Source organism: Urocitellus parryii, chromosome 3, assembly GCF_045843805.1.
Source record: "Urocitellus parryii isolate mUroPar1 chromosome 3, mUroPar1.hap1, whole genome shotgun sequence".
Taxonomy (NCBI): domain Eukaryota; kingdom Metazoa; phylum Chordata; class Mammalia; order Rodentia; family Sciuridae; genus Urocitellus; species Urocitellus parryii.
The window spans coordinates 156,090,935-156,114,973 of NC_135533.1; the positions used below are offsets into that span (position 1 = coordinate 156,090,935).

Sequence of the window (24,039 nt, forward strand, 5' to 3'; positions counted from 1 at the left end):
CTTGGCCAGACCTTGGGTGAGACCTGCCCAGAATGATTGGCAATGAGAGGACAGTGCCCAAAGAGCATCTGCCCTTTGGCTTCTCCTGTTAAGGCAGAAAACAAAACCCAAGAAGACTGAGTGGATGGGAGCTGGGGGAAGACAGCTGTGGAAGTCCCCATCATTCAAGGCCCCTTAACTGTTTATCATGACCTGTGCTGTCCCTATCTTATGGAAGTCCTTGCCAACCCCTCTCTGATTTCTAGATGCAAGAAGTGCAGCACCTGAGTCCCAATCTGGCCAGGCTGGGTTCAGGGCATGTGTTCACTGCCCTGTGGCTGGGGGACAGTGACAGCTATGGCTCTGTAGGTGACTGTGGAACTTGCCCTGTGTTTCTACAGGGAGGGGCAGAGACTCAATTGGGAAACTACTCCCAGATTGCTCCCTGAGTGCTGCATCCAAGTCTGGGGTCTGGTTCAGAGGAAAGCTATGAGGGGCCTTTGCCATCCTACTGTGCTTCCCACCCGGCCCTGCAATTCTCAGCATTGACTTGTGCATTCTGAGCTCTCCTGTATGAATCCTGGCAGGCATGCTGCTTTGGCAGGAGGCATGGCCTTTTCTGTGCCAGGCCTGCTCTGGGCTGGGTTAGATGAAGGGTATATCAACAGGCAGTGATGGTGCACGTCAGTAGGGTAGAGGATCCTGGGCTGGGGACCATACAGGATGCTAGCTCAGCTGTCACCCTTGTTCCTGGGCTGTCCCAGCGTCAGGGTTCCTGCTGCCTCTAGGACTATGTGGCTATAGCCAAATTCTTGGGGCTTCTTCCATTGAGATCCCTGTGTATTTGGAGGGCAGGGAATCCTAGTGAGGTAGAAGCAGCTATCTTCCCACAGTTAAGACTAATTTACAGTTGGGACTTTAATTTACAGAATGTGGGGTGTGGAGGGCAGAGAGTGGGCATGGTGGGCTGAGCCTGTGCTTATCTCTGTACCTGGAAACCTGTCCCTGTCCTCTCAGTTCTGAGAGAGAAACATTCGTTGGAAGGAGCATTGATTGGATTTTAGACACATAAGAATTGATCATGTCATTTACCTAACTAATTTGGTAAATTTCTTCTCAAAGACAACCAGTGAAATCCAGTACATTACATGTTCCTCAATATTTGTGGGGGACTGGTTCCAGGAGCATTGCCACCTGAGGATACCAAACCCATAAATCTTTAAGTCCCTTATATAAAATGATATAGTATTTGAATATAATCTATGCATATTTTCCTATATGCTTAAGTTACTTCTAAATTACTTATAATGCTTAATTCAATGTAAATATATAAATAGTTATTATACTGTATTATTTAGGAAATAATGACCAAAAAAAATAGTCTATACATGATCAATACAGTTGCAACTTTTTTTTTTCCCTGAATGTTTTCCATCAAAGATTAGTCACATCTGTGGATCAGAACCTACAGCTACAGAGGGCCAACAGCATATATACTTTTCTGGACAGAGAGTCCTGGGACTGGCTTCTCAAGTTAATCTTCTGAGCTTGGTGCTGTGGTGCATACCTGTAATCCCAACACTTGGGAGGCTGAGGCAGGAAGATCGAAAGTTCGAGATTATTCTGGGCAATTTAGCAAGACCATCTCAGAATAAAAAAGGCTGGAGATATAGTTCGGTAGTAGAGCGCCCTTGGGTTTAATCATCAGTATAACAACAACAAAAATTTTCTTTCCTGAGCCTTCTGGGCCTTGGTGGCTGACAGTTTGTCCTAGTGAGGGACCTGGGTTCTGGTGGGCTATGGTGTGCATGTACCACATGTAGTGCAGTATCTTGGTTGGTGGGAGAGCAGGTTCTTTCTCGAAGGACAGAGTTGGGCTAACTTCAGAGCTGAAGATGCCTTTAGCTCTAGCAACATTGAGGAGCCTCCCTAGTGATCTTGAGGGTCTGCCTGTTTCTCAGTCTATAAGGCTGAAGAATATGTCCAAATGGGCCTGGCTGTGGGTTTGCCTGTGCTGGGAGGCCCTGGTCTGGGCCACTGAGAGGGGTGGTGCTTTGCTGGCCCAAGGCTGCTGGGGCTAAAATTGGTTGGATTGCCACTGACATGTTTTTGTTTTGTTTTGTTTTGTTTGTTTGTTTGTTTCTCCTTCCTTCTGGGCTCCTTCTCACTGTTCTTTCTCTCCCCACTTCCCCCTTCCCCTGTCCTATTTGGTCCCGTCTCTCCCTTTCCCCACCCTGCCTCATCTTCCAACCCCCTGACTCTTGTTGGCTTCTCTCTTTGTGTTGTCTCTCAGCTGGAGGTTCTGCACTACCGACTCAGTGTCTCCAGCGCCCTCCACAGCCCTGCCCAACCCAGCCTCCAGGCCCTCCACGCCTACCAAGTACTGGCCGCTCTCGTTTCCTTCCCTTACCCTTGCCCCACAGTGGGAACACAGTGCATGTCAGCACATTGGCAGAGCAAGGTCTGGCTGGGGCCTGCTGCATGTGATTGAGAGGCTAGTACTCAGCAGAGGGATAGTCTGTGAATGAGATAGGAGGCCAGGCCTGGCCTTCAGCCAGGCCTGGCCTCCAGCTTTGGAGACTAGCTTGGTTTGGGGGTATGTGGCCATGTGACAGAGTGAGGCATATGGCCTTGACATCACAAAATGTGTCTGGGTGAACCCCAACCAGCAGGTATGAGAGTGAGCTTTGCAGTGGCTCAGCTCACCTTCACTGTGCAAGGTCATGATGCTCAGGAAGTGACCAAGGTGCAGAGGCCTTGGGACTTAGGGGTGGTGTGGGTTCTACCCTGTTCAGAGCCATCACCTAGCCTGGAGGCTGCAGCTATCCCAAGTCTGTATGTATAGCAAGGGGTGGGAAGAACTCAGGGCTTTGACAGTCTAGTGGGGTCTGGCCTGTTGAGCGCGAGCTACTGGTAGACTCTTCCATAAGCAAATGACATCAGGTGGTAACCTCATGGAGGCTGGTGTACTCAGAATAATAAGTATATCAATGGATTCAGGTCAAGAAGTGGAGTTTAGACCTGTCAGATATTTCAGGGATGATGACATTAGCTTATTTGTGAGAAAGAGTGGAAATGTGGAGCCATGCTTGTGGCCAGGGCTCTGTTCTACTCACTCTGGAGAGGATCCCACAACAATAAAGCTTGAATTTGAGTACAAGATAAGAAAAATGGCTTGGCCACCCAGTGTTGGTGGGAGAGGATGGTGATTGCAGCATATGGCAGGGCTCAGAAGCAGGGGTTGCATTAAGGAGGGAGAAGAAGCCTAATGGGAGGACCAAATGTGTAACGGGATCCCTGGAAAAACATCTGGCTCATTCATCCCCAGAGTAGGAGAGGGGTGAGGGAAGAATCCTTGAGAGGTTGGGCCCAGTAGGAAATGCTGTAAGCTTTGGGGATTCATTCTTAGAAAGTAAGCAGGTGGGGACTACAGGTGTAGCTCAGTGGTAGAGTGCTTGCCTAGCATGTACAAGTCCCTGGATTCCATCCCCAGTACTGCATAGAGGCCCAAGTACAACTGTGGCATCATATTTTGCATGGGAATTTGGCCTAAGAGAGATTGGGGAGTTGGGAGAGAAGTTTTGTTTGGCAAACCTAGCAGGAAAGTAGCCTGAGAGGGTGCCATGTGATTGCCAGCAACAGGCATCTAGAGCCTGGCCCCCAGAAGCTAGCTCCTCAGGTCTCTTAAAAATCCCACCTGGTCCCACCTCAGTAACTCTCAGTGGAGATTAAACAGAGGATGGGGCAAAGTGGGAGAGGTGCACAAGCAGGAGAATGTGGACTACCAGTTCGTGTGATGATGCTGAGGGAATGACATCGCATCTTAGGACCCCACAGGTCAGGAATGAGGGTGTAGAAAAGGGTAAGCCTCCTGAATTGGGGTGTTAGAGTTTGGCATTGATATTCTTCTATTCTTTTAGTATTAATTAGCATTAACATTATTGTTGTATCTTAGTTGTTTTCTATTACTAATAAAACAAATTGAAAAGAATGGTAAGTTATAAAGAAAAGAGATTTATTGCCTGACACAGTGGTGCATACTTGTAGTCCCAGCAACTCAGGAGGCTGAGGCAGGAGGATGGCAGGTTTGAGGCCAGCCTTGACAACTTAGTGAGACCCTATCGCAAAAATAAAACAAAAGGGGCTGGGGGTGTAGCTCAGAGGTAAATGCCCCTGGATTCAATCCCCAGTCTCTCCTTCTCTTTCTTATACACACACACACACACACACAGATTTATTTTGGCTCACAACTCTGATTCAAGGTCATGGGGCCACATCTGGTGATGGCTTTGTTGCTGGTAGAGTCCTTAGATGATGCAGGACATCACCTTGCAAGGGATAAAGAACATGAGACGTACCTAGCCAAACTGGCTTTTGCAGCAGACCCACTTTTGGGATAACTATTCATTCGCCCTAATCACCTCTTAAAGGTCCCACCTGGTCCCACCTCAGTAACTCACAGTGGGGATTAAATTTCAACATGAGGGCTGGGTTGTGGCTCATCGGTAGAGCGCTTATCTAGCATGTACAAGGCGCTGGGTTTGATCCTCAGCACCACATGAAAATAAGTAAATCAAGGTAAAAAAACAATTCTTAAAAAAATATTTCAACATGAGTTTCAGAGGGGACATCATATTTTATATTTTTTTTTTCTTCAAAACCATTGTAAAGCTGAACATCATTGTGAGTGCCTGTACTCACAGCTACTCAGGAGACAGATAGGAATGCAAGTTCAAGGCTGTCCTGGGTAACTTGGACATTGTCTTAAAAAGAGCTGGAGGGCTGGGGCTATAGCTCATTGGCAGAGTGCTTGCCTAGCACTTATGAGGCACTGGGTTCAATCCTTAGCACCACATTAAAAAAATAAGCAAGTAAAATAAAGGCATGCTGTCCATCTACAAGTACAAAAAAAATTTAAAAAAAACTGGAGATGTAGTTCAGTAGTAGAGTGCTTGCCCAGCACGCATGAAGCCCAAGGTTCAATCCCCAGTAATACACACACACACACACAAAAGGCAGTGAAATTCTTTGTACAAATTAAATTACAGACAAACAGAAGAAAATAACCACCTGTTCGTAGTTCTATTCTCAGATTTAGTCAGTGAGGTATATCACCTAGATTTGGGGTATTTTTATGACGGAAGCCTGAGTGGATAGTGAAATGGTCAGCATCCTGTGTGTGATCTACTGCACCCCAGGGTCTACCAGGAGACTGGGCCCTATGCTGGCCTCAGCGTTGCAAATGTGTTTGAAGCACAAGAAAACTGGGGGGGGGGGGGCGAGTGTGGGAAAGGAGTGTGTTCATCTGATTCCTGCCTTGAGGTGACACCCCAACACCCTGCCTCCACAGTTCAATTCCAAATCACACTACTGCACTCATGCCAAACAAGGGAAACCCTATAGCTAGCAAAAGGGCTGTCCTCTCAGGTCTTAACCACAAAGATCCTGGATTTGTGCTGCAATTAGAAGTGTAGCTCACAAGCTTGAGGATGCTCTTGTTTGGGAATTTTAGCTGACCACAGGTTCACTGGCAATGGAGGAAATGACATCCTGGGCTCCTTTGTGACTGAACTCCCCATTTGTCCATGGCCAGGAAGGGGAGCAGGTGGGAGGGCTTGGGGTTGTGGCCAGAGAAGGAACTGGGGAGAAAGAAGTTCCCACTTCTGAAAGGTGATCCCCGGTGAATTTTCTGCAAACACCCAGGAGGCAGGTGGGTGACTCTGAGTCCAGAACTCTGGTGGGTTACTGGCCTGTCTCAGTTCCTCGTCCTGACTAGCCAGGATGTGGGGACCCCTTAGGCCCAGCACAGACAGCAGTGCTGAGAATATATGGTCATGTGTTACAAAAGTAGGGCTAAGAAGCATTGGAAAGCACTTTGCAGATTTGCCTATTTAACCAGCCAACCCCAGGGCAGGTGCTATAGGCACTGGACGAATCCCTTCACCACTAAGCTGGTCTTAGTCCAAATCCAGCATTATGTCCAATGAATGTCAGGCACAGTGGGGTCCTAGAGGGTGGCTCTGATCCCAACCTGGCCCCTGCCTCCTGTCGGGGAGCAGAGCAGCTGGCCCAGGGGTGGGATAAGGTCAGACCTGGGGCCCAAGCACAGGGTGTCTCACACCTTCTCAGACCCTGATGCCTGCCTTCTCTGCCTCAGGAATCATTCACACCCACTGAAGAGCATGTGTTGGTGGTACGCCTGCTACTGAAGCACCTGCACGCCTTTGCCAACAGCCTGAAGCCAGAGCAGGCCTCTCCTTCCACCCATTCTCATGCTACCAGCCCCCTGGAAGAATTCAAACGGTCAGTGCAGGGCTGTGACAGGGTTTCCATGGCCTCTGACTTCCTTTTCTGGTGTGCACGTCACCTATCATGACTTTTCCCCAGGGCATGTGGAGTGGGATAAAGGGCAACCCTCTTGCTCAAAGAGCATATGGGTCCTCTGCAAAGCTAGGCAGGTGAGCAGTGCCCTGACCCTCATGGGCCAGCAGAGTACGTGACTTGTATGGAGCTAGGTGACATGTTGGGGGAAATCACACTGGCACAACCACTTACTGTGTCCTTGGGGTTTTTGTCTTAACTTTCATTTTCTCTGAAGAGAGTGGCTAAAAACAGATCTTTCCTCAATGTTCCTGTCTGGTGAAGCAGAGACTCAGGCAGAGTGGTCCCATTGACTACAGAAGCTGAGGCAGGAGGATCACAAGTTCAGGGCCATCCTAAACAACTTAGCAAGATTCTGTCAAAGTAAAAAATTAAAAGCATTAGAGATCCTCAGTGATAGAGTATCCCTGGGTTCAATCCTCAGTATTCCCCACCGATAAAAGCAGATTCTTACACACCACAGGCCAGGCTACTCTTGAGCAGATCCTCCCCCTTGGGGCATGTGGCATGTGGCATGACTGACTCCCTTTCCTTTCAGGGCCGCTGTCCCAAGGTTTGTCCAACAGAAACTGTACCTCTTCCTACAGCACTGCTTTGGCCACTGGCCCCTAGATGCGTCCTTCAGAGCTGTGAGTGTTGGCCCCATTACACTTTTGCTTTTGTACTTTGGGCCCTGATAAGTAAATAACTGTTAGCACTGAGACCTTGGAGAAGAGGCCTTGGTGAGCCATATAATTCTTCCTGTTTAAGTTTGCAGTCAAACTGACTGGCCAGGATGTGGGGACCCCTGAGGCCCAGTACAGAAAAGCCCTGGCTTGCCCCAGCTATATTGAGTGCTGGTCAGGCTCCCAGCCTCACACAGCTGTGCTTAGCTGCTTGAGAGCCTGGCTCCTGAAGGTTTAACATAAGAGTTAAACATCACAGGTATGCAAGTCCCTTGGGAGAATGTGGGAGAAACTCTTCGGCATCTATACTGAAGTCAAGAAGAGACCAGAACATAGGGTATCCCCTGCCCTTTCCCAGCACATCCCCTGCCCACAGCTGAAGTGCAGAACTTCCCACCTGAGCTGCATCCCAGGAATCAGTCTGTAGGCCACCAGGCCTTCAGGACACATGTGTCCCTCACCAGGTCCTGGAAATGTGGCTGAGCTACCTACAACCATGGAGGTATGCACCTGAGAAACAGGCTCAGAGCAGTGATTCCCAGCCCCGATGCGTGTCAGAGAAATGGTAAGACTACTCTCTTCTCCCAGCAACAAGCTTTCATGGCTGGATGTTGAGCCAGAGCGGGCCTATGCATTAACTGTCTCAGCCCTGCCTCTGTTGACCTTCTTGGCTCTTCTCCCAGTCCCTACAAATGGTTACAGAGGTTGGTTCTTCCTAGACTGAGCTTTATCATGTCCTGCAGTGGATTTCCCAAGGAAAACAATGCTTTATCCCCTTGCCCTTGACCTACTTCCTGGCTCAAATGTCACCCCTAAACCATCCCTCCACCCTTCACCAGCACAGAGAAGTAGTCACCCTCTTGTCATCTCCTATTGTTCCTCATAGCTGACTCCCAGGCCTTCCCTTGGCAACCCTCTCCTATTCTTCCCTCTACCCTGACAAGATATGGGCCAACCTTGCCATGGTGGCCTTGGGAAGGGCCTCATCCTTGAAGATCCATTAAGTCCTGCCTCTGTACCACCTTTCTCTCTGTTCTCCCCCCACCCTCCACCCCTTACCCACCTCAACCTTCCTTGAGCTTCCATTTTTTTGAATCCTTGACCAGAGTCTAGAAGTCCAGGGAGAAGCAAGGGTTTAACGGGTGAAGACCAGCACAACTTCTGCCTCTAGTGAGTGATCTAGCCTGGGGTCCTGCTCAGGCTGGCCCTTGACCTGCCACCCTGGTCCTCAGGGCACCCTTTGTCCAGGAGAACCTTCTGATGTACACCAAGTTGTTTGTGGGCTTCTTGAACCGTGCACTCCGCACAGACCTGGTCAGCCCCAAGAATGCACTCATGGTGTTCCGAGTGGCCAAAGTCTTTGCCCAGCCCAACCTGGCCGAAATGATCCAAAAAGGTAAGTCATCAGTCCTGGGCCAATCAGGCAGGTCCCCACCCAGTTAAGCTTGGGCCAGATCCTTAGTTGGCAGGAAGCAGCATTTAGGAGAAGAACCCAGGAACCCTGTATGTGCCTCTAGGGCTTGCAGGGTGTCTTTAAGTAGTACAAGTTGGTTTGGGAACTTCTAATACACAGCAGGACAGTGAAGTCTCTAAGCCTAACTGAACCCCTGAACCCTGCTTTTCCCTGCTGAAACAGGGACAGCATGCCAGGTGGTAGGGCCAGATATGTCCTAAGAGAGGGGCAGCAAAGCCACAGCTGTACCTTTATTAGAAATGTGATTTTCCTTGGTGATCAGTAGTGTCAAGAGATGATCTTGGTTTTCTTTCTTTCTTTCTTTCTTTTTTAGAGAGAGAGAATTATTTATTTTTTAGTTTTCGGTGGATACAACGTCTTTATTTTATTTTTATGTGGTGCTGAGGATCAAACCCAGCGCCCCGCACATGCCAGGCAAGCGTGCTACCCCTTGAGCCACATCCCCAGCCCCCTGTTATATTTTTTGAAATAGAGTCTTGCTAAGTTGCTGAGGCTGGCTTTGAACTTGTGATCTTTCTGCCTCAGCCTCCCAAATTGCTAGGATTACAAGTGTGCACCACCATGCCTGGCATGATATTGGTTTAATAGTATGGCTATGTCTCAGCTTTGTTGTGCCTTCTTGTTGGCACTGCCAGGGGGCCCCTAAGCATCAGGTGCTGGTGCTGGGTCTTTGGGCTGCTGGCTTCACCTACTTGTCAGTACCTGAGCACTGTACTCTGGGAAGCAGGTTTCAGACTTGTGTCCTGCCTTCCAGGTGAGCAGCTATTCCTGGAGCCAGAACTGGTCATTCCCCACCGCCAGCACCGGCTCTTCACAGCCCCCACAGTCACTGGCAGCTTCCTGTCACCGTGGCCACCAGCTGTCACTGATGCCTCATTCAAGGTGAAGAGCCATGTCTATGGCCTGGAGGGCCAGGACTGCAAGTATACCCCAATGTTTGGACCTGAGGTTCGGACCCTGGTGAGTGATTGGAGTTGCCACCGGCATGGGGACCCTGAAGATGTAAAAACTGGCAGAACTTGGGAAGGTGCCCACAATTTAGAGAGGAAAGAAGGGAGATTGGGTGTTGAGTAGCTAGTCCTGTGGCTCCTGTCCCCTCTCCCCACTTTTTTTTTTCCAGTAAAGTCTATAATTTTTTTTTTTTTAAATAAAGATAGAATTTGGAAGATCATAAGTATTAAATCTGTTCTTCCTGGTCCCTTGCCTATGTGGGTATGTATACCTCCTGAGGTCAGCTCCCCAGGGCTGCCCTGCTCAGCTGGCAACAACATCTGTCCAGTGAGTGGCCAGATGCTAGAAGGTGGCCCCCTGAGTTTGGCCTGCCCATGCCTCCCTTGCAGGTCTTGCGCCTCGCTCAGCTCATCACGCAGGCCAAACAGACTGCTAAGTCCATCTCTGACCAGTGTGTGGAGAACCCAGCTGGCCACTCATTCCTGTCATGGCTAGGCTTCAGCCCCACAGATCCAAATGGCCTATACCCAGCCAATGACCTGGATGAGATGGGCCAGGACAGCGTCCGGAAGACAGACGAGTACCTAGAGAAGGCCCTGGAGTACCTGCGCCAGATATTTCGAGTATGAGTTGTAGAGCTTATCCCATATTCAACATGGTCCCCTCCCCAAAGAATTTATTCTCCACGGAATGACCAGCCAAGGATCTGCACACATGGCCCCAACATGGCTCCTGTCCCAGGGCATCCCTGGGTTCATTTTGTGGGAGACAGGCCTACATCTTGGGTATAATGTCTGGGTTCCCCTTGTCATTTACTATCAAGAAACCATGGGGGGGTCTGTTGTTGTGGCTCGGTGGTAGAGCACTCACCTAGCAAGTGTGAGGCCCTGGGTTCAATCCTTAGCACCACATAAAAATAAATAAATAAAATAAAGGTATTTTTTAAAAAATAAATGAAAAAAAGAGAGAGACCAGTCGGTGGAGACCAGTCCCTTCTCTTCACCTTAATTGAAAGCAGAGGTGTTTTCTCTCTGCCAGCTCAGTGAAGCCCAGCTTGCCCAGCTCACGTTTGCCCTGGGGACCACACAGGATGAAAATGGGAAAAAGCAGCTCCCAGATTGCATTGTAGGGGATGATGGACTCATCCTCACTCCTCTGGGCCGCTACCAGGTAAAAGACTCCAAGGGACATCCCCTGGTCACACAACCTGTTCTCAACCCTCCTTTGCCTCAGTAAACAGATTCTCTGGGTTGCTGGCAAAGAAGTGTTTTCTGAACTGTCTTCATAATCTTGGTTTCTAGATCATCAATGGATTGCGAAGATTTGAAATTGAATACCAGGGTGACTCAGAGCTACAGCCCATCCGAAGCTATGAGATTCCCAGCCTGGTCCGAGCACTCTTTAGGCTGTCATCCACCATCAACCGCAGAGTGAGTGGGCCGCAAGGGTATCCTAATGGCTTCTAGAAATGGGTCACAGAGGATACTCCTGTCCCAGGGTGACACCCTCACCTTTGTGCCCCCATTAAGAGTCAGGGTGAAGAGAGAGCCTACGAGAAAGTTATCCCCGAGTTCTTCGGGGGACCTGGGAGGGAGGGTGCTCTGCTGTCCCTCATGTCACCTACTGTTCACACCTCATCTGAGCTCTTGTTTGTGCTTCAGTTTGCAGGCCAAATGGTAGCTCTGTGTTCTCGAGATGACTTCCTTGGCAGCTTCTGTCGCTACCACCTCACTGAGCCTGTGCTGGCCAACAGGCACCTCCTGAGCCCTGTGGGACGGAGGCAAGTGGCCAACCATGCCCGAGGCCCCAGGCTCAGTCTACGTTTCTTGGGCAGCTACCGGACACTGCTCTCACTCCTGCTGGTTTTTTTTGTGGCCTCTTTATTCTGCATTGGGCCCCTGCCCTGCTCCCTGCTCCTTGTCCTAGGATACCTCCTCTATGCCATGGCCATGACACTCCTGACTGAGAGAGGGAAGCTGCACCAGCTCTGAAAAGCCAGCCACTGTCTCCAGAGCAGATCAGTGTGATTTGCCACACAGCCTCTTCCCTGGGCCTGAGGGGCCCTGGCAGGATACTTCCATTTTTCAGCTTCTAGGGGGTGTTTTCCTGCAGTGGGGGAGTAATCCAGAAGAAATAAATGGGTAAATAATCCAGGCTTGGCAAGAAAGAGGGCTTATGAACCACACAGTGTTCCAACCAGAGCTGACCATGGACCCTTCCTTCAGTCCAAGGCCCCAGAAGCCACTGAGCTCATTCTCAGAGTTTTTATAACCATTTTAGGATTTTGTCATGTAATGCTTAGAGGCCAGTGTACCCATCGCTGGCTCTAGGCCTGTCCTCTCTGGGGCTCTGACCCAGCTTTGACTTTTAATCTCTGGCTGTCCTTGAAGTGGCATAGTAAGTTGGAATGTCTCTTCCTCATGAGATGCCAGCCTCCACTGCAGGGAAGAATCAAAGTTTCTTAAAAAATTCTTGGAAAACTAGATAATGGCTCTCCTGACTTAACTTTTAAAGCTAAATTTTCTACTGTATTTGGCAAAGCATTCTTAATGTTCTCCAGGATGGCTCAAGGCTGGACCATAGAATTCCACTTGTCAGTTCCATGAAGACCCTCTCAGAGCACAGGTGCTTGTTAGGACAGTGCTTCACCTTTGGCCCCCAAGCCACTGAGCATGTCACTGAATGGGGCCCAGCTTCTGTGGTGCCATATCACACATGGGTATCACAGATGGGAACTGGTCTTTAGTGGGCAAAAGGGTATAGCAGAATCCTGCTAGTTTCTCTCTGCAACCAAAGAGCCAAAAGCATTGTTTGTATCTTCAATAGACTAAGTGCTCAAAACACAATAACCTTTGATAACACTGACATATTCATAGTATAGGACAATTACACATTCACTATCAATGAGAAATCACCAGGGGTCTCACTTTCTTTCATACTGCAGATACATAGTATACATACACCAGCAACAATAGCATCTCAGTGGTGACAAACCAAGCCTTTGTTTTTGGAGTATGTGTGGTTTTTTGAAAAACATTTCAAGTTGTAAATATTGGGCTTTGTATTTTGCTGTAAATCAAATGTGTTTTGGGGCCCACGACCAAAAAAAAAACAAAAAAAAATCAAAGCAAAACTTGTAACTGACCATAGATCTGAATAAACAGGTCCTTGCTTCTGAGTGTTTTGGTGCCTTGGCTCATTCTCCAGGTTTACCCAAACAGGGTCTCTGGGCAATTGGGATCTATAGAACAGCTATAGCACCCTGATATCCCTTTTCTCCAGTGGCCACAAGCCTGTCCATTTGCTCATTGTATTTCTTTCCCAGGGCATGGTAAGTTCATGTGCACAACAAAACCAAGGTGGATGTTAACACTGAAATGTCTGGTGGGAAGGATGGGGCTCCAAGGCAGGCATGCTCTGAACTGGGCTGAGCTGTGTGGATTTTGCCCTCTATTTCTCCACACATCAAAACTGGTCTTAATATCAAAATCTGACCATCTGTGGTTTCTAAAAGCTCCAAGTCATGGAAACAGCTAAGACAGCTGCACTGACCAGCCCTAGGTCAATATCTCACCATGAGCCGTCACTTGAGTGTTAAAGTCCCCCTTTCCATGGTCAGAGCCCTGCTGAATGAGCAGCCCACGTTAATAACACCTTTTCAATACTGATGAGGTGAATTTTTTGTTGTTTTGGTCAGTGCTGGGGATCAAACTCCTAGCCTTTGTGCATGGGCCAGAACTATCACTGAGCCTAACCCCCAGCCCACTCCACTAGAGATGACATGTAGCCTTTGCTTAACACTTTTAGCTTGCTTCCTTCAACTCTGAAAACCAGAATTTTTATTTTTAAGAAAAGGTTTATTTACCTCACAACTTTGTGGTTTTTTTTTAATATTTTTTAGTTGTAGTTGGACACAATATCTATTTATTTATTTTTTATGCTGCACTGAGAATCTAACCCAGGCCCTTGCACGTGCTAGGCGAGCGCTCTACTGCTGAACCGCAACCCCAGACTTAGCTCACAATTTTGAATGCTTGAAAGTTCAAATAATGTGATATAGGTTCTGGCAAAAGCACAGTGGTTGATGGTGGAAGCATGTGTGGGAGTGAGAGATCAAATCTCAAAAGATGAAACCTGAGAGAGTCAGGCTTATCACAATTCACTCTTGAGAATTCACTCACAATGATCTAAGGACTTTCTAATAGGCCCCACCTCTTCAAGGTTCATCACCTCTCATCACCATACTGAAGATCGAGTCCCCAACACATGAACCTTTGAGGAAGAAAACATCCAAATGTAGCAGGGTGAAAAGAATTGCTGGCTGCACTTGACTTGAAACTTTAAGCTATTTGGAGCACAGTCATAAACAAGTATTTCCCAGCAGAGTAGGACCTTTGTAATTAATTATACAGGATAGATCTGAAGTAAAACTCAGCTAAGGTGTACTGTGAAGTCCTCATATCATCCCCTCCACCTACCCTCTCAGGTGAACATGCTATAAAATCCTTTAGTAGGGGATGGAAGAAATAAAACACCAGGCCACTCTGTCTGATGCCTCTTCAGCTTTAGTTTGCAAATGTCCTCTAAGAAACAGGTATTCCTTTTTTAAAAAAAATATTGTTTAGTTTTAGGTGGATACAATATCTTTATTTTACATTTATGTAGTGCTAAGGATCGAAACCCAGTGCCTCGTGAATGCTAGTAAGCGCTCTACCACTGAGCCACAACCCCAGCTCCCAGACATCCCTTTCCATTACCTCGTCATCCTTTTCTTTTAAAAAATTTATTGTTGGGCTGGGGATGTGGCTCAAGTGGTAGCGCGCTCGCCTGGCATGCATGCGGCCCAGGTTCGATCCTCAGCACCACATAAAAATAAAGGCATTGTGTTGTGTCCATCTACATCTAATAAATAAATAAATAAATAAATAAATAAATAAATAATGAAGAAGAGCTTGGCATGGTGGCACATGCCTGTAATTCCAGCACCTCGAAAGGCTGAGACAGGAGGATTGCAAGTTCAAAACCAGCCTAAGCAAAAGCGAGGCGCTAAGCAACTCAGTGAGGCCCTGTCTCTAAATAAAATACAAAGTAGGGCTGGGGATGTGGCTCAGTGGTTGAGTGAGTGCCCCTGAGTTCAATCCTCAGTACCAAAAAAAAAAAAAAAAAAAAAAGAAGGAAAAAATAAAAGAAAAAGAAAATGCATATAAACCAGCAGCATTCGGAGACGCTGGTCAAGCTCTATGAGGAGATCGAGCACTTGCCTGGCACATGTGGAGCACTTGCCTGGCACATGTGAAGCACTGGGTTAAATCCTCAGCCCCACATTTAAAATAACTAAATAAACAAAATAAAGATAAAAATAAACCAGTGGATGAAAGCTGGATACAAAAGTTGAAAAATATGCTTGACAATGACTTTTGCTCACATCAGAAAATCTATGGGAAAGTAAATAACTTGGCACTTGGGCCTGATGATGCTTTTCAGATCTTTGGGTCTCTGATCAGGAATCAGCTTCACAATTTTCCATATTTTTCATAAATATGGAGAAATTACTCCATACCAAAAACAGGGTTGAATACCACCACATTAACCACCAGGCATGAAAGAATTTGGTTGTAACCATATTGAAAATCCCTCTTCTAATATTTCTTGACAGGTTTATGCCAATTCTCATGTGAGTACAGAATCTTCAATTTCCCAAGGTCAGCCCGAAGGGTGGCCAGTTCTGTCAGGTTAAGCACCAGTCTTGCAAAGAGGATCCTCTAGTGCTCACTGATGGGAACATTCTGAAAGAAGTAGAAAGCTGCTGTCCATGCTTTCCAGTGCCACTTCTTTGCAGGAGACAGTTGTAGGTCCACCAGCTGTTTATGACAGTGTCCATAGAATGCCTCAATGACACTCATTGGCCTGTTCAAACTTCAACTACAACAACTACTACTACTACTACCACTACTACTTCTTTTTCTTCTTCTTTATTCCTCTTCCTCCTCCTCCCTTTTTTTTTTTTTTTTTTTTTTTTGTACCAAGGATAGAACCCAGGGGTACTTAAACACTGAGCTACATTCCCAGCCCATTTTTATATTTTAGAGACAGGGATTCTTGCTAAGTTGTTTAGGGCCTTACTAAGATGCTGAGGCTGGCTTTGAACTTGGCATCCTCCTACTTCAGCCTCCCAAGCCTCAGGGATTACAGGCCTGTACCACTGCACCAAGCTGGCCCATGCAAACTTCTATTACAACTCAACTTTTGTAGCAAGAATTAAATATGTTCTTTCCTGTAGTCTTCTTGATAACCTTATAACCCAGGTTTACTGATATCTCTGCATCCATACAATCTGGCCTAGTGCAATGGTACCTCCTCTTCCTTGTCTCTCTCCCAACAATGTGGTGATGTTTTTAAAGGGTTTGCTTGTTTGTTTTTTTAAGTTGTTGATGAATTTTTATTCTATTTATTTATTTATTTATATGTGGTGCTGAGGATTGAACCCAGTGCCTCAACAGATGAGGCAAGCACTCTACCACTGACTCACAACCCCAGCCAGTCATAAGGGTTTTAAATATCCAGTCCAGACTAGATGAGCTGTGGGTCAAGGTGAAGATGAGTCAGCCAGTTTCTTCCACTGTCTAGTCTGGGTCTTCCTTTCACTACACATCTGTGGTCAACTCCAAACAGTTGCTTCCCCTCAAGATAGCAGCAGGTCCCAGGAAAACTGAGACCAGCCAGGGAGCATGGGCCTGATTTGTCTTTCTCCTGGCCTTCTTGGAGTCAGGTCTAGGTATGTGCATACAGTTCAGAGACAACAACAGATTTTTCTTTCAATTTCTTCAATTTTCAGATGCCATGGCCTATAGAACCTCCATCCCCTGCTTTAAGTCAATAAACCTGTGGTGTCCTATTTGATGTCTAAATGACTAGAGAGCCCCCACAGCAAAAGCAGCTCTCCTTTTAAGTACTCACTCCCTTCCTAATTTTTGCCCCTCTCTGATGCCTTCAGACAACTGTTTTTCCTATTTTATCCACATTTCATTATGAATAGATTCTGTGATTATTGGAAGTAATTGGAAGTTAATTTTGAACCTATAATTGTATCTCCTGCTCAAAAAGTAAACTGCTATTAAAAATGAAGCATTAAGACCTACTGTAAATGCAGATGATTCCAACGTTCAAGTCAGAGGATGCTTTTTAAGTCAAATGTACTCATCTAGACAGAACGTGGCTGTAGGCCCCGCCCCTCCTCCCTCCCCTCGGGCGTGCCTGTTCCCATGGCTACGCGGCGCCAGGCCAGGTCAACCCGGCCACTAAGCTGAAGGCGGAGGCAGTAGCAGTGAAGACATGAGCGGGGTGGGGGTGGCGGCTGGGGCGCGGCCCCTCAGCTCGACTACCCCGGGCTCCCGGGCCACATCGCGCCCACGCCAGCGCCCGCTCGCAGGCCTCCAGTACCAGGTACCTCATCCCACACAGCTCGGGCTCAGCGAGGCACAGAAGCGGGTCCTGGACCTGGAGAAGAGCCTGCAGTTCCTGCAGCAGCAGCATTCGGAGACGCTGGTCAAGCTCCATGAGGAGATCGAGCACTTGAAGCGGGAGAATAAGGGTGAGTCTTGAAGCTGGGATGCGAGAAACATGCGGCCCGACTCCCCTGGTGCCCTAAACCCTTCTGGGGCCTGCAGCCAGAAGCACAGCACCATAAGTTCCAGATCTCTTTTGGGATACAGGGAGGGCACAGAGCAGTATTCCCTCACTCATGGACAGGGTCAGGCCAATCTCATTTTCAAAAAAGTTTTTAAACAAGTTGAACATACTCAAGTGAGAGTGTACAGCTCAGTGAATTATAACCAAGTATCAAGGGCAGACACTGTCTGGACCTCTCCACGAGTGTCCATGTTATGCCCAGGCAGGGTCTTTCTAACTGCATCCTTGGGGTCTCCTCACCAGCGAAGCCATGCTTGACACAGAACCTGAAGCCTGTTGGGACTCTGGCCTCACTAGTTAGAGCGTCTCTGCCCATCACCTGGTCCTGCTTGCTTCAGTTTCTCTGGCCTGCTTCTAGTGTTGTCTTTATCTGGATTGACAAGGACTCAGTAATAGCATCTGTCATGTTAGGGCACCTTTCCACTTGTCTTCTTGAGTCTCACCCTGGTTCCTGACACCTGACCTGGCCAGCCCCATATCTGGGCATCACTTGATTATTGTCTTGCTCACATTTGCACATTCATGTCCAGGGCCTCCTGGAGGGCTGGGTTATCATGATTAACTTCTCTACCCCTGGAGCCAAGGCCTTGGCTGGCAATGTGCCCCGCAGACATCAGGGACATGGTGGGAGATGACAGGGAACAGCCAGAGGCATTTCTGGCCTAGGGCAAAGACTTGGTAGAAAAGGCTGGCAGGAACTACAAGCAAGAGCCAGTCAGCCATGATCACAAGCCAGGACTCTTGGGGACTAGGAGGGAGTAGGCAAGGGCAGGCCAAGCCAAGCTTCTTCTTTCAGAGAAGCTATGGCTTTGAAAATGACAAGGAGAACATGTGCTTGCTTCCAGATCTCCACTACAAGCTAATAATGAATCAGAAGCCACAGAAGAAAGGTAAGGCTGAGGCCCCTTAGTGCCTGATAGGAAGTTACTTGTGTCTACTGCAGCCCCCATCCCCAGATTGCTCATGTCCATCTGGCATGCTAACTCAGTGGGAACTGGTTCTAGGGGAACTAAATAGATGCCACTTCCCCCATGGCTGGGTAACTTTATGCAGTGCAGCAGGTGCTCAGTCTCAAGGCCTGAGATCTGAGCATATGGGGCTGCAGCCCCTTCCTCATCTGAGCAGAGCTCCTGAATCAGGTGGGGGCCCTGGAACAGCTCCTTTCCTCTAGGGCTTCACTACCCTCTGGCTTCTCAGCCCTGTCTCTGGTCCCTTAAACCTTGGAAGAGGTGACTCTGGGTATACTCCCTATGAGAAATCTTTCCTGCCATCATCTCTGTAGACACCATGGGAATGAGTGGGGAAAGAAGCAGAGACTCAGCCTGCAGCACTTGTCCAAGACACTTTCTTGTCCCTGTTATGGCCCATTCTCCTTGCCTATTCCCTAGCCCAGCCCAGGGGAACCCCTATTGAGTTCTTGGGTTCATTCTTCTCCTTACCTTTAGAACATCAGGTGGTCTGACTGGCAAATGGTGCCATTTGGGAACATCCTATCTCAGGTGGTGCCCAGGGCTCTCCCTTCCTGAAGACACGCAGAAAATAGAATGGAGGAACAACCCTCTGGTTATCTGCAGATAACCCTCTGGAGCAGCCCTAGCAAGCTGTTCTGGGCAAAGTGTAGCCCAAGTTAGTAGCTCTAGCCCTACAGGACTGGAGGCCCTGATGAGACACCAGGAGAGGTTATGCTCTCACTCAGGACTTGATATTCTCTAAGTCACAACTTCCTTGCTTTACGAATACCTCTCAGGAGACAACTTTTCCAGTGGCCTCTGTTCCCTCTGGGAACTTGGCTGGGTATGGGGCTGCCTCAAGGGAGTGTTGGGTAGAACAGGCAGGACACATCCCCACCAGGTTTGGGGAGGAGTCCCCACAAACATGTAGGACTGAGGCCTGCGAAGGCCAGGAGGTTGGGACACGTGGGCTCTTGGGTGGTAGCTACTCTCATGTTGGGTTGAACCTTGCATGTTCTCTCTTACAGGCAGCATGTCCACATCAAGCTTTCAGTCCAACAAGTCCATCTCCAACTCAACAGTGTCAGGTGAGTGGGCCAGGATCCCCTATGTACTCTGAGCAAGGGCCCTACTGGGCCCAAGGCTGGGGTGGCCAGTTTGGGTGCTACCAGGGAGCTGTAAGCCCATAGTGGTCTTATGTTGGGCAGACTTTGGGAAGACCCCATGGATTCAGGGGAGAAGGGTTAGTTAAAGGGAGTCAAGAAGGGCAGTCCCTGGTACTCTGAGAGCTGAAGTCACAGGAGACTGAGGAGAGTGGGATAAGACCGTGGCCCAGAGGGAGGCCTTGAAGGAAGGTTACCAAACAGGACAGGGTTGGGATATTGTTGCAGGGCAGCAAGATACCATGGCAGCTCCACCTGGGCAGGAGTGTGATCAGTTGGACTCACTGATAGAGGGGACTTCTAAGTGTCTGCCAAGGCCCCCAGTGGTCTCCCTGGGAGGATGTGCACAGACTGTCCAGCAGAAGGCCTGTTGACCTGTTATGCCCAGATAGGCAAGATGCAGGTGGGATGATCCTGCCCACAAGAGCCCTTGCCTTATAACATCTTTTGAAGAATGAGGGGAGCAGAGAGCTTCTTCTCCCATTCTGACTGCCACAAGAGGCCAAGCTTCCTTACCAGTGGGCAATGGGCCTGGGCTTGGGCCTAGAGAATAAACCCATGCAGAGTTCCAGTGCTCTTCCCCAGTTCTATTTCACTCCAAATGGAAGCCAGCTTCCACCTGATTGTTCTGGCATGTTCAGCAGGCACGACTCACAGACTTTACCCTCAGAACCCCAATTTATCCCTCCTATCAGACCTTCCAAGGGAGGCTCTTTCCATCTCCCATTTACAGAGGAAACCGGGGCAGGGGCAGGGGCTTCTTGGGTGCAAGCTGCTGATCCCAGAGGACTTGGGCAGTGACTGGCCCTGTCGGGTCTGACCTGCAGCCAACTCTCAAAGCAAGGCAAGGCCCCAGCCCAGCTCCAAGAGGCAAGAGTCGAAAGCTGATGCCCCCCAGAAGATGGACCTGGAAGAGGAGCCATTCAGTGCTGCCCTGTTTCACAGCAGCAAGTTGGACAGAGTCCCTGGGGTGCAGGGGCAGGCCAAGTAAGGCTCACCTGCATCAAGGCACAGGCCTGCAACCCAAAGGCCCTAGGCTTGCACTTAGTAGGTTCCCACCCTGGGAACAGCCGATTTCTTCACCCACTTCTCCATGGGCTCATGAAGTCAGCTACCAGGCTGTCTGTTGGGTGCTGCCTTCTTCCTCTTCCCTGGGGTTCCTGGAGGGTCCCTATGCTGACAAGGGCCCACAAGAGGACCAGTTGCAGCTCCTAAACCTTTCTCAGAGAAAAGAAACAAAAAAATGATCTGATTTCCAAATTAGTTTTTTACCAAGAACACAGTGAGTAAGCCTGGTGTGGTGTACACCTGTAATTCCAGTGACCAAGGAAAGTGAGGCAGGAGGATTGTAAATTCAAGGCAGCCTCAGCAACTTAGTGAGGCCCTGTCTCAAAGTAAAAATTAAAAAGGGTTGGGGGATGTGGCTTAGTGGTTAAGAATCCTGGAATTTAATTTCAGGTATCAAAAAACAAAACAAACAAACAAAAAAACCAAAAACACACAAAAAAAACCCCCCCAAAACAAATCCACACCACAGAGCACAGTGAGTGGGCCTGACTGATTATCTTGGAGTTGGGTGCCTGCCTTTGGAAAGCACTGGGCCAGCAAGGCACAGCAGAACCAAGATCCGGTGATCACTGTTTCTTGGACCTCCCTGGAATGCTAGAGTACATGATCTGGAATAGTGTAGCTAGTTGGACAAGATCCCACTTCTCTGAACAGACCTAACATTCCCTAGAGACCAGCCTGCAGCGAGAAGACCTGCTGGGCATGAGGTTAGGACCCAGTTAGCTGGTCCCCACTTCTCGGAACACCTGATCCTCAGTGTACCTTGAAGGGGAAGGGACAGGTCCAGGTAGCTGGTTCCAAAGAACCTTGGTCAGCAGAAGGGAGCCAGGCCCAGCATAAGATATGTAGATGGCCCTTTTCCCCTCATGGGCCCACACTGGCATGGACACTGCTGTGGGAAGGGTGGCAAGATCAATTCCTTAGGCTACCTCTGGGCTGCTGTTATGACATTTCAGAGACGAGGATGCGGAGAACTCTAATTCAGGGGCCACCTTTGTGGGAGTCACCCAGCACAAGGGCAGGCAGGTGACAGGAGCAGCTCCCTTGATGAGCCTGCCTCCACACCTGCGCAAGCCCACTACAGTACAGCAGTGCGAGGTAGTCATCCGGCAGCTGTGGAACGCCAACCTTCTACAGGCACAAGAGGTGAGGCCTGGGCAGGGCATGGCCTGGCACCTTTACGGGCACTACCTTGTACCCTACCATGCCTCTCTTCTCTTTCAGCTGCAGCATCTCAAGTCCCTTCTGGAAGGGAACCAAAGGCCAAAAGCTGCCCCTGAGGAGGCTGGGCCTGGCTCTATAAAGTGAGTGCCCCTGTGCCACTACCCCAGCCCAGTGGGGCCTAGTGTGGGGTTCACTGCTGACTTCCTTCCCCAGGGACCAGGAGGCCACTCAGTTCCCCAAGGTCTCGACCAAGGGCCTCTCAAAGAAATGGTGAGTTTCCTGGCACAGGAGAGTGGGTAACAGTCTGGTGGCCACAGGGAAGAGGGCTGGGTCTCAGGCAGGGCTGCCAGCTCTCAGTCCAGCTTTTACCCCAGGGGCCCAAAGGGCTTGAAGATGCTTACAGTGACTGCCCCTTTCCCCATTCCCAGCTTGATTCTGAGCCCAATGCCTGCGGCAGAACGTGGTATCCTGCCCGCGCTTAAACAGAGCCTTAAGAGTAATTTTGCGGAGCGGCAGAAAAGGCTGCAGGTGGTGCAAAGCCGGCGCCTGCACCGCTCAGTTCTCTGAGCCCAGTGCCCACAGCTGGAGGCTAGCTCTCTCTGCAGCAGTTCATATGCTTTCTACTACTTTTAAGCCATGATGAATTCCAAGACTGGGGAAACCCATGACAGATAAAGTACTTGATCTCAGAATTGAGAAACTGTTTATTTTCTAGCTATTATTTTGCTATTCTACATTAAAACAAAACCACATTATGAAATAAATATTACGCTACCTGTTGAAGACTGAAAATAAAACTTGTTTCTCCAAGTCCTAAGTCTCCTTCCTCACTGGCTATCAGTTGTCTTCTCCTGGCCATTTGAAGTAACTCTCTGCTAGTTTGGAAGGGACCTGCCTGGGCAGCCAGGGCTTGCTCATCCCATGAGTTGGCAACTCTCCCAGAAGAGAAGCATCTCCCTGGAGGCCAGATGGGTTTTCCTCTCCTTGTCTTGGCCAGGGGCTGCCTTTCCAAGTGATGATTATTCTGGGTCTCCTGTTCAGACTGGACACTGCTAGGGGCAAGATGCTGTCATTTGCTACACCAACACTGCTGATTGGTCCAGCTGAGCTGTCTTGGATGGGCCACGTCACGGGAGATTTTTCTCCTCCAGAATGCCATACCTCCCCTCGTCAGAATAGCAGCTGCACATATCACCTTGTGGCGGTCAGTTCAGGGCCTAGTGCCATCTTACAGGCTGTCTGCCACTGTGCTCCATTTCCTGCCCATTAATCTCAGAAAGACCCTGACAAGGAATCTGGGCATGAACCAGACTGAGGAATAGTGTACTGTATCCGGAGCTAAGATCTGGAGCATCCTGGGCTAGACTGGACACTGTCCACCTGCAAGACTGACAGCATCCCTAACAGAACAGTGGGCCCCAGCTTCACAGAGAAGGGGATGCAGTGATTAACTCATGAGAAACACGGGAATGATAAATTTATTATAAGAACCACATATGACAGGGTAGTGCACATATAAAAAGGGGAAATTATTATCACCAGAGGGCTGCCAGCTGGTGCTCAGTGTGAAAGGCAACACACAGAGGCAATGTACAGCTGCATCCCACAAGGAGCCTCCACTCTGGGGGCAGCACAGAGAACAGGGTACTCTGATGATGCCAGGTCCTCAGGACAATGCCCAAATGGTCCCTTTTCATCCCTCACAGCAGGGACATGGCATCCTTCACCCAAGAGCAGCACACGGGTACCAGGGACAGGCTCCTCAGATGCCGCTGCTCCCTCACAGTGCTGAATAAGAGCTTCAAGAAGTGTGAGCAGAACCCACCTAGCTGGTGGTAGGGAACTCACTGCTGCCCACAGGATAAACTTCTCTTAAAAATGGAGCCTGTGCCCTTAATCCAGGAGTGTCCCTGAGTTATGACCCAACTGCCACAAGTGACACAGCCTGAATCCAAACCGATCAGAGATTGTACTTTAAGGTTTTCCTATGTCCTCCACATTCTCCTACAGAAATGAGTAAAATGTATTCTAACCAGATGCATGGACAGGACCCTGAGTTCTCCCTCATGCTGCTCAGAGTGGACACGGAGCCTGGAGAGATCACAGGAAGTGCAGTCCAAGGAGTGTGGGATCTGATTCCCTGGAGGAAAGTGTGAGGAGAATCTTCTCTAGAAAGTGTCCCCCATGCAGACAGCTCCACAGCCAACTGGCCCAGTACTGTACAAGTATGGGGAAATGTCTGGCAGGTCCCAAGGCAGAAGAGAAAAGCAGGAAAGCTAACCTATCCCAGGCTTTTTAAGGAAGTCAACACCTAGAAACATCCAATATGAGGCATGAGTCCACAGCCCCATCAAGGCTTCTGGCTGTCCCCGCAGTTCTTGGCTAGGAGGCTGAAAGGCAGGCCTGGTGGATGCTCTGTGCCCAGGTGTTGAGCAAGGCTGTGACTGAATGCTTGTCAGGAAGCTGCAGCAGCCGGGAGGTCATGCACCGGTGCACTGACTGCAGAAAGGGGTTGGCATCTGCAACAGAGCAGTAGGCCATGAACACCAAACCCT

At 49.0% G+C, this 24,039-nt stretch overlaps 3 protein-coding genes and 1 pseudogene across 19 annotated transcripts in view; 2 read left to right on the forward strand and 2 right to left on the reverse strand.

Annotated features, from left to right (window-relative positions):
* Smpd4 (sphingomyelin phosphodiesterase 4) overlaps positions 1-12,606 on the forward strand; it is a 28,085-nt gene extending 15,479 nt beyond the window's left edge. For 3 of the 6 annotated variants that reach the window (XM_026401680.2, XM_077796156.1, XM_077796159.1), the window contains 10 exons: positions 2,273-2,359; positions 6,137-6,282; positions 6,899-6,989; positions 7,490-7,590; positions 8,258-8,421; positions 9,254-9,459; positions 9,840-10,073; positions 10,489-10,620; positions 10,752-10,880; positions 11,112-12,606. In XM_026401680.2, the coding sequence (XP_026257465.2) occupies positions 2,273-2,359; positions 6,137-6,282; positions 6,899-6,989; positions 7,490-7,590; positions 8,258-8,421; positions 9,254-9,459; positions 9,840-10,073; positions 10,489-10,620; positions 10,752-10,880; positions 11,112-11,441 (1,620 nt within the window). In that variant the 3' untranslated portion in view covers positions 11,442-12,606. The remainder of the gene's footprint in view (positions 1-2,272; positions 2,360-6,136; positions 6,283-6,898; positions 6,990-7,489; positions 7,591-8,257; positions 8,422-9,253; positions 9,460-9,839; positions 10,074-10,488; positions 10,621-10,751; positions 10,881-11,111) is intronic. The other 3 variants (XM_077796158.1, XM_026401682.2, XM_026401681.2) reach the window with 3 other exon arrangements.
* Positions 12,607-14,871: 2,265 nt separating this feature from the next.
* LOC113191815 (tRNA-queuosine alpha-mannosyltransferase pseudogene) lies at positions 14,872-23,199 on the reverse strand (annotated as a pseudogene).
* Ccdc74b (coiled-coil domain containing 74B) lies at positions 16,661-22,211 on the forward strand. Its single transcript, XM_026401702.2, has 8 exons — positions 16,661-17,041; positions 17,985-18,029; positions 19,118-19,172; positions 20,093-20,239; positions 21,277-21,466; positions 21,545-21,605; positions 21,685-21,754; positions 21,913-22,211. The coding sequence occupies exons 1-8, from the start codon at positions 16,783-16,785 to the stop codon at positions 22,049-22,051; spliced, it is 966 nt and encodes a 321-aa protein (XP_026257487.2). The 5' UTR covers positions 16,661-16,782; the 3' UTR covers positions 22,052-22,211.
* The window catches only part of Med15 (mediator complex subunit 15), a 79,665-nt gene continuing 78,351 nt past the window's right edge, over positions 22,726-24,039 (reverse strand). For all 12 annotated transcript variants that reach the window (XM_077796168.1, XM_077796165.1, XM_077796167.1 and 9 more), the window contains one exon: positions 22,726-24,003. In XM_077796168.1, the coding sequence (XP_077652294.1) occupies positions 23,867-24,003 (137 nt within the window). In that variant the 3' untranslated portion in view covers positions 22,726-23,866. The remainder of the gene's footprint in view (positions 24,004-24,039) is intronic.

What these genes read in the sequence shown, in the direction of transcription:
- Ccdc74b (XM_026401702.2), top strand. Translation starts at nt 16,783, where the DNA reads ATGAGCGGGGTGGGGGTGGCGGCTGGGGCGCGGCCCCTCAGCTCGACT. An exon ending in GGGGTGCAGGGGCAGGCCAA is followed by an intron (nt 20,240 to 21,276) that starts GTAAGGCTCACC and finishes ATGACATTTCAG; the next exon opens with AGACGAGGATGCGGAGAACT. An exon ending in AAAAGCTGCCCCTGAGGAGG is followed by an intron (nt 21,606 to 21,684) that starts CTGGGCCTGGCT and finishes GTTCACTGCTGA; the next exon opens with CTTCCTTCCCCAGGGACCAG.